Source organism: Anoplophora glabripennis, unplaced genomic scaffold, assembly GCF_000390285.2.
Source record: "Anoplophora glabripennis isolate ALB-LARVAE unplaced genomic scaffold, Agla_2.0 scaffold1299, whole genome shotgun sequence".
NCBI classification, from domain to species: domain Eukaryota; kingdom Metazoa; phylum Arthropoda; class Insecta; order Coleoptera; family Cerambycidae; genus Anoplophora; species Anoplophora glabripennis.
The window spans coordinates 35,536-44,425 of NW_019417378.1; the positions used below are offsets into that span (position 1 = coordinate 35,536).

General features: G+C 38.2%; 1 protein-coding gene across 1 annotated transcript; it reads right to left on the minus strand.

The window, feature by feature from the left end:
• Window positions 1–5,422: 5,422 nt before the first annotated feature.
• Window positions 5,423–5,794, minus strand: LOC111692308. The gene has a single exon (XM_023456238.1). It carries the CDS (start codon window positions 5,792–5,794, stop codon window positions 5,423–5,425), a length of 372 nt encoding a protein of 123 aa, XP_023312006.1.
• Between the last annotated feature and the right edge of the window lie 3,096 nt (window positions 5,795–8,890).

Genomic DNA, 8,890 nt, shown 5'->3' on the forward strand with positions numbered 1-8,890 from the left:
GTTGACTTTAGAGCAATGAACCAAGAGAACTCTTTTTGTGTAAAATTCATTGGCGCTTCAGAATTTGCTATCAAATGTTAATTTTTCCAGTGGCGTAAAAGTTAGGGGGGAAAACCCTTACGATACCTTAAAATCTCCACCACTGGCACGTTCAATGAATTCGAGAAGGGTGCGAAAAAGTAGCTATTAATAGTGATAATGCGTGTACAAAAACTCAGACCAGTAGTTCAAACGGTTCCTAAGATATTGGCAAAAAATTTAAAAAAAATTAAAGTTTTGACACCGTGTACCTCGAAAACGAAAGCCCGGAGAGAAAAATGGAAAAGGAAAACAATGTTTCTTTTTTCAAGAGGAATTTACAGATTTCCGTTGCGACACTTATTTAGGAACACCCTGTATATATATATATGTATATATATTGTATTATTATTATTTTTATTAGTCGTGTAATTTAATTTGTGTATATAATTATGTTTAGGTACCTTTGGATACCTCAACTTGTCAAAATGGGAATATCTACTTACCTTCAAGTGCTTAAGAAAGTAGATATTAGTCTCACTGAAATTTATATTTTTCTTTGTCACAAAAAATTATTCTTGAATATAATTTTGGTTAATATGAATATATAGTTACTTTTGAAATTAAATTTCTTCAAAACAAAATAAATTTGAAAATAAAATTTTTCTATAGAATGTAAACAAAAATTTATTTTATTATCTCTAAGGGTGGTTCTTTAGAAGAAAATATCTCTGAATGAAATCATATTAAATTTAAATTGATTTTTTTTATACAATTTAAATAAAATTATATTTTTCCTACGCCAGTCCTTATACTAAAACTCAACTTAAACAACAATGTTCAGAATACGAATATTCCATACTAAATTTCACTCAGGTCTAGATAAATTTTAGTTAGTTTACCTTTTGTTAATACTGTCCGATGCACTAAACTTCTTTTTCTTTTCTCCTTGATCACTTCTGATTTCACTATGCACCCTCTAGNATATATGAGTATACATATACAGGGTGGGCCACCAGTAACGCCCCGGTCGTTAGGGACCAAATGGCAAATGTTACAGAAACCTGTTTAGGTGGGTATGTGTAGGTTGATTACGGCTACATTTTAAAAATATTTTGAAATATACCAGGAAAAGCGTACCATATCAAAGTTATGTATTTTTAAACACCCTGTATAATACTAAGTGACTACAAATATTACAATTTATAACTTCAAGGATCTAAAATAGCTGCTTCCTTAAAAATTATTTTTTATTGCTAATAATAAATTTCTACGCAAAGCCTGCATTTTCACTAAAATTTAAATATCTCACAAACTGTAAGTCCCAGGTATGCAGAGCCTTTAATAAAGTTCACCTATTTTTTTACGGTGCTTTCAAAAATGCAGTAAAATACAGGGTGTTCCATTTAAAAATACATAATATACATATGGTACGCTTTTCCTGGACACCCTGTATATTTAAAAATATTTTTAAAATGTAGCCGTAATCAAACTACACATACCCACCTAAACAAGTTTCTGTAACATTTGCCGTTTGGTCCCTAGCGACCGAGGCGTTACTGGTGGCCCACCCTGTATATATATATATCGGGCGTTTTACGTCAACGTCACAGTGGGCTGCCCAGAATAAAAATGCATCAATATTGACGTTCGACGTGTCAAAAACTTCGTATTTAAAAACTCTATCGAAAGCCGCCTGGTGATTTTAAAAAAACATCATGGCGGTTCCAATATGGCGTCCGCAATCATGGAAAATTATGTTTAATGAGCAATATTGATAGATAAGAAACATAAAAATTGTGGACTGAATCACCATATCTATATGTTTTTGGGGTTGCTGATTTCGAATTCAATATTCGTTAAACCCCATCTGGTCACTGTTCGTCACTAACCTTAAAAATACTTCAAATCGTTGGAATAATACGTTTCTACGATGAGTAAACACAGTCTAACCACCACAATTTATGTTTTCGGTGTCGCTGAAACCAATTCTGATATCAATATAACTTCAACTAATCAGAGTTCGTGCCTAACCTCAAAAAAGTAGCGCACATTGCTAAGATTACACTTTTCTACGTTTAGGAATGAAGTGTAACCAACATATCTTTATATTTATGGGGTCACTGAATCGAATTCCTACATCCGTTTGAACCCAATTAGTCACTAGTTGTACCTTACCTCAAAAAATATTCCAAATCACTAAAATTACACTTTTTCTTGTCGAGTTATAAAGTCTGATCACAATATCACTAAAATCGCTTATAATCTATTACATTATTATTATATCCGATTGATCTGTTATTTACAAAAGTTATCCCCAAGCCGTATCACTTCTCTAACCCTCTCGTGGTAGTTCCAATATGGCGCTTGAAGATACACATAAAAAACACGAAATATTGGACGGCATCACTCAAACGCTACTATCTTTCAAAAAGTCTCTGGGCGCTGACACTTTGATTAGGGTTTTGATCAAATCATTTTAATTTCTGAGTTTGTTGACTGAATCCACATACTGAAACAAATTTCGATATAGTATTTGCCGAATCGATTAAGGCTTACATAANGCATCACTCAAACGCTACTATCTTTCAAAAAGTCTCTGGGCGCTGACACTTTGATTAGGGTTTTGATCAAATCATTTTAATTTCTGAGTTTGTTGACTGAATCCACATACTGAAACAAATTTCGATATAGTATTTGCCGAATCGATTAAGGCTTACATAAGAATTATCCCGTCCTTTCAGTACTTTCGATATTTTTAAATTCAACAGGTTAAACAATATGCTTTTTGTGTTTAATCAGTCGGGTTGAGGCCGTTATCATGGCTAAGACATAAAGTCTGTATTACCTTTTCTTTAGTATAATATGCAGAAAAAGGATTTGTTCTTTTTATATGGAACACACCTTTCATCATATCACATGCTCGTTTGGAGTTCTTTGGTTTCGGATTTACAGTGTATTAGTTTTGGCAGTTAAATTTAATATACTTATAGTACTTTGTCGAAAACCGAGTATAGATATTCATAGGTAATAACCTAACCTAACCAAACCTAACTTAACCTAACCTAACCAGTTAATGTTATACAGATATCGGAATTGGACCCAGCAATCCCCAAAAAAACATAAAAATATGGTGGTCGCACTTTATAACTATTATAGCTTTTGAGGTTAGGTACTAGTGACTAGTTGGGTTCAAACGGATGTAGGAATTCGATTCAATGACCCCAAAAATATAAAGAAATGTTGGTTACACTTCATTCCTAAACGTAGAAAAGTGTAATTTTAGCAATTTGCGATACTTTTTTGAGGTTAGACACGAACTCTGACTAGTTGAAGTTATATTGATATCAGAATTGGTTTCAGCGATCCCGAAAACGTAAATTGTGGTGGTTAGACTGTGTTACTCATCGTAGAAACGTATTATTCCAACGATTTGAAGTATTTTTAAGGTTAGCGGCGAACAGTGACCAGATGGGGTTTAACAAATATTGAATTCGAAATCAGCAACCCCAAAAACGTATTGATATGGTGATTCAGTCTACAACACAGTATTTTTATGTTTCTTATCTATCAATATTTCTCATTAAACAGATTTTTTCATGATTGCGGACGCCATATTGAAACCGCCATGATGTTTTTTTAAAATCACCAGACGGCATTCGATAGAAGTAGTGATATAATGAGAGCGCAAATAAATGTGAAATGTGAAGGTCATGACCTTGACCTCAATATGCCAGATGTCGATGACATCATTTCTAAAAATAGAATATTACATCATTCCTAAAAATAAAACGCACATCTGTCGATGACATCATTTCTAAAAATAGAACATTACATCACTTCTAAAAATAGCCACGTTGGTTGCCACAGAATTTCTAAAAATAGTCTACAAGCTTATCGAAATAAGTCAGACAAACAATCACGTGATATGTGTGGTAGGAGGAAAACAAATAAAGTCAGTGATGACTGCTAACAAAATCACTTTTGAAAATGTATTCTGAGAGCCAAAGTGAACAAAATGATAAATGTACACCAGGACGTGTTATTCTAGGTGAAAGAAAATATAGCTTGAATAAGTCAAAGTGTAAGTTCGTGTCTGTAGGTTTCCTATACGATATTGAATTTATTCCGATTATTAAAATATTTGGTAACAAAAATGATTGGGTTATCTATAATGAAAAAGAATGGAAAGAGTTTTTATCTTACCAAGGAATAATAACAAATTATTTATATACCGGAGAAAATATGGAGCCGATAAATGGAGGATTTTTTTCTCTGGAGTTTAAGCAGCTACTCTATTCAAATGTGGTTAAGATTGGGAGGGATAATATATCAGTGTATCTATCCTATGATACGATATGCACCTTATGGTGCTTTCTACCGCTTATTAATTATAGATTGGATTTGTTAAAAAAACCAACATTTTACAAGTTACTTCAAGATTATAAGAGCCGGAATACAAAATATGGATGGTGATGTTATCATTAATGCTTTAAAAGTGCTACAACCTCAAGGAAATCCCAATAGTGAGAATATTTGTATGGTTCTGGAATTTATGTATATTTACCCCGAAGTATTTAAAAGTGAATGTATAAAAGAACAATAAATTGAGAGAATATTCAGAATCACCGCATAATGAAAAAAGTTAGATTTAGTGATGAACCTGATAAAATTCATTTTATAGTCATGTGGCCCGAAGAGCACAGAGTCGCGAGAATGAGGTATTGGGAGAATTTTGCCGTCGATAGACACCGTTTCCATAGAAGAATTCAGTTAACATCAAACATTATTAACCCTATAATAAAATAAATTGTAATTAATAAAAATATTTGTTTTTGTAATTATTTTATTTATAAATATATTAAGTTATAAGTAAATTTTTATTTAGCCATTGGTTATGTGATTTATTCAGTTCGAGAAATTTAACGAACACTTTGTTTCCTTTCCTTTTCAATACTTTTTCCACTAAGTAAACATCTGGATGTTTTGTCTTTTGCAACTCTTCAGTATAAAATGCGCCTTGAATTTGTTCTTTGTTTTGATCTTCCAGGAGATAAGTTGTTGGATTACTAAAATTCACTTTGGCAATCCGAAAGATTTCATTGGACCAGTTTGGTGTATACCCTTTAGAGAAGGCTTCTCTGTATTTACTGATCCGTACATAGTCTCCCTTTTAGGGTTAGTTTAGTTAGTTATAAACAGTGTCTAGAATTGCTTTGGTATTTCTGGTGTTTACTTTGCTGGGAGGTAAACCAAGCGTTCTGTGTGGAGTGTAGTTGTACTGATTTATAACATCTTGTAAAATCGATATCCATTTGTAGGTTCCTTGCAAACTAAACTTTTTCCACATTAGGTTTTTTAAAGTACGGTTTACCCGTTCCACTACGCTTGCTTTTAAGCTGAACTAAGTGCTGTAGTGGTTAATTTTAGACTCGATCATCAGCTTTTTAAAATCACCATTGTAGAACTCCCTTCCTAAATCCGTTTGACAATTTAGTGGCTTATTTTTCATTCGCAGCAGAATTTTGCGCATGGCAATTGTCACATCTTTTGCAGTTTTTCGCATAACGGATTCCGCCCAAACAAACTTGCTAAATACGTTTATGACAACAAGTATGTATCTAAAACCTTTATTAATATTTGCATAAGGTATCATTTCCACTAAACCAGCTTGTATCAAATCATTTAATTCCTTCACGGTAACATGCCTTCTTCTGAATGTTTTTCTTGCAGGTTTATGTACTTCGTTAACAACCTGTTCTTTGATACTAGACATTCTTTGCTATAGGGCACTGTAAAACTATTTCTGAAAATAAAGATGGGTGTCCTGCAGCATCGAAAAGTAATTTATCTCCTTTATTTATAGTGCGTCCAATAAGGCTTTCCATCTTAAAGGCTGACCCGAAACTAAGAATTATGTCACAATCGGCTGGAAAAATATCTACATATTCAATTTTTCCAGATACCGGGAAAATGTATTCATTTTTTTTATTCTCCAATGTATACATACCCGATACATTGTTTTCAATACCCTTTATCTTGTGACGTGCTTGGTTGGTATTTTCGTCGTTCGTCACTATGACGCCTGAGCGGCTGTAGTTTCCTCGGGCGCCAGTTTCTGTTTAAAGTGCAGAAACACCACTACGCGGGCGGCTGCAGTGAAGACACGGTATGTCCAGAGGGTCGAGAGAGAGTTAGACTTCACACAGGAATAAAAGTCACACAGTTGGTATATATTTACATTTATTTAGTCCAATTCTACCTATTTACACTATGANTTCGACTTACTACCAAAGGAGGGGTCACAAGCCAGGTACGGGTTGACACCGGATTTTCCGAAATTCCGGGTAAAATCCGGGGTAGCGGGTTCGGTCTCTAATATATGGTCGGCCGGAATGCCAGGGATCGCCGAAATTAGGTTTCACCAAATTTCACTCAGATTTATGAGTTTGGTAAACGGTTCTCCAGAACGGTTCGTCGGATCGCAGTGAAACCAACGGCAATCGATTCTACGTCCCCAAGTTACTATTCCACGAGGGGTCACACGCCGGGTAAAAATTTCGACCGGAGTCACCAAGAGTTCCGGGCAAAATCCGGTAAGGCGGTAAAAAATGGTCTGGACGGTGTCTTGGGATTCCAACGGCTTGCTGCTTCTGGTTTTCCTTGATTTCGGCTTCCCACTTCGCTACGGCAGACCTATCTTCGAAACGGTTGATCGGATTAAACTGCAAGTGTCACCAATCGATTCCTGGGGTGGAATTCCCATGAAAACGATACCCCACACGGATATGTTCGGATCGGGTCCCTTCGGGCACTTTCGGAAAAGTTCGGGCGGAGTTCGGGCTTTCTGGTCGAAAATGCAGGCTTCGCGTGTCCTAACACTCTTGATCCTTAGGTTCGATCTCCAATTTCTTCGGGAGTTGTCCAGATGGCTTCTGACGTCTTCGGCCGGGTTCGGAACGGTTCGGAAACGGTCGGAATCTCGAAATCTTCACGAACTCTCTCTTTTAGGTCCCTGCTCGGGCGCCAAATTTGTGACGGGCTTGGTCGGTATTTTCGTCGTTCGTCACTATGACGCCTGAGCGGCAGTAGTTTCCTCGGGCGCCAGTTTCTGTTTAAAGTGCAGAAACACCACTACGCGGGCGGCTGCAGTGAAGACACGGTATGTCCAGAGGGTCGAGAGAAAGTTAGACTTCACACAGGAATAAAAGTCACACAGTTGGTATATATTTACATTTATTTAGTCCAATTCTACCTATTTACACTATGTTACTCTACATCTATTGCTAAACGGTGGCAAATGGCTATGGTTATATACAGGGGGTTACTACGAAGAATGGTGAAATAACGGTGCGGTGTTAAACGGTGACCTGACGAAAGCAATGCATACAGAATTAGCGGCACTAGTAAAACAAGCGTGAATATGACGGCGTGCAGATACCAGGGGGCGGGGTGAGGAAGCAACAAAGCTAGTAAGAGCTAAAAGCTATATATACACTACAGGCTTGGCTACTATCTCTAAAATAAACAGAAATACAATTAGAGAATAACAGGTTTCCTTGGCACTGGTATGTCGCTGGCAGGCTGAATCAGACAAAAATGATTAGCGCCGACCTGTGTTTCAACTCATAGAGCGGATAGGGGGGGGGGGAGCAACACCCTATGACCTGAACGCGCAGCAGGGTCAAATACACCGGATAATGGCAACAGTGCACCCAACCACGGAGTCGGACGGACGAAGAACAGTATGGTTAATGACGACCTGCGTTTCGACTCATAGAGCAGATAGGGGGGGAAGCAACACCCTATGACCCGAACGCGCAGCGGGGCTAAGTACACCGGATGATTGCAACAGTGCACCCAGTCACGAAGTCGTACAGACAAATCTGAAAGAGAAATATATGGTTAGGGCCGACCTGCGTTTCAACTCATAGAGCGGATAGGAGGGGGAAGCAACACCCTATTACCTGAACGCGCAGCGGAGCTAAGTACACCGGATAATTGCAATAGTGCACCCAACCACGGAGTCGGCTAGACGGATATCTGAAAAGAAATATAATTAAGAACGACCTGCGTTTCGACTCATAGAGCGGATAGGAGGGGGGAGCGACACTCTATGACCCGAACGCGCAGCGGGGCTAAGTACACCGGATTATTGCAACAGTGCACCCAGCCACGGAGTCGTACGGACTGATACCTGGAAATACAAAGTATGATTAGTACAACCGGACAGTAGCCAAGTCTTTTACCTATATTCCCTAAACCTTTAACTTACTTCCTTCCCTCGACACGTCTGTACTGTAGGAGCGGTAGAACGGAACTAATTCTGCAGTGCAAATACCTCGCCAGGTCTCTTGTCACCTCAAGAGACTTGCGCGTTGGAGATGCGCGGAACCTAACTTACTTCCTTGATGGTCGGATTGGACGGCCTCTGGTGATGACAGGAGATGGAGTGGTTTCTGGCGGCTGCGCGGTTCTGCCAGGCTGGACTTAGCAGAATCTCACCAATTCCTATTGGTGACGTAGTTGGTGCTGGAACGGCTCGACTGGTTGCGACGGCGGCTAGCAGGGAACTGAATTTCCAAATTCAGCTTCTTTCCTAAGTTCCTTGTCTGGGAACGGGCGGCTGCGCGGTGCTGTCAGGCTGGACTTGTAAAATTTTACCTACTTCCCGCGGTGACGTCTCGGCTTGCTGGAGTTGTTCTCAGGCTCGACTGGTCGCTTCGGTGGCTCGTGAGGACCTGAATCTCGGACGGCAGCTTATTTGCTGTATTCGTATGGCGGATCCTGGCGGCTGCGCAGTTTTCCTCAGGCAGGACTTAGTGAAATTCTTACCAATTTCTTAATGGTGACGTAGGTCTTACTTGAAACG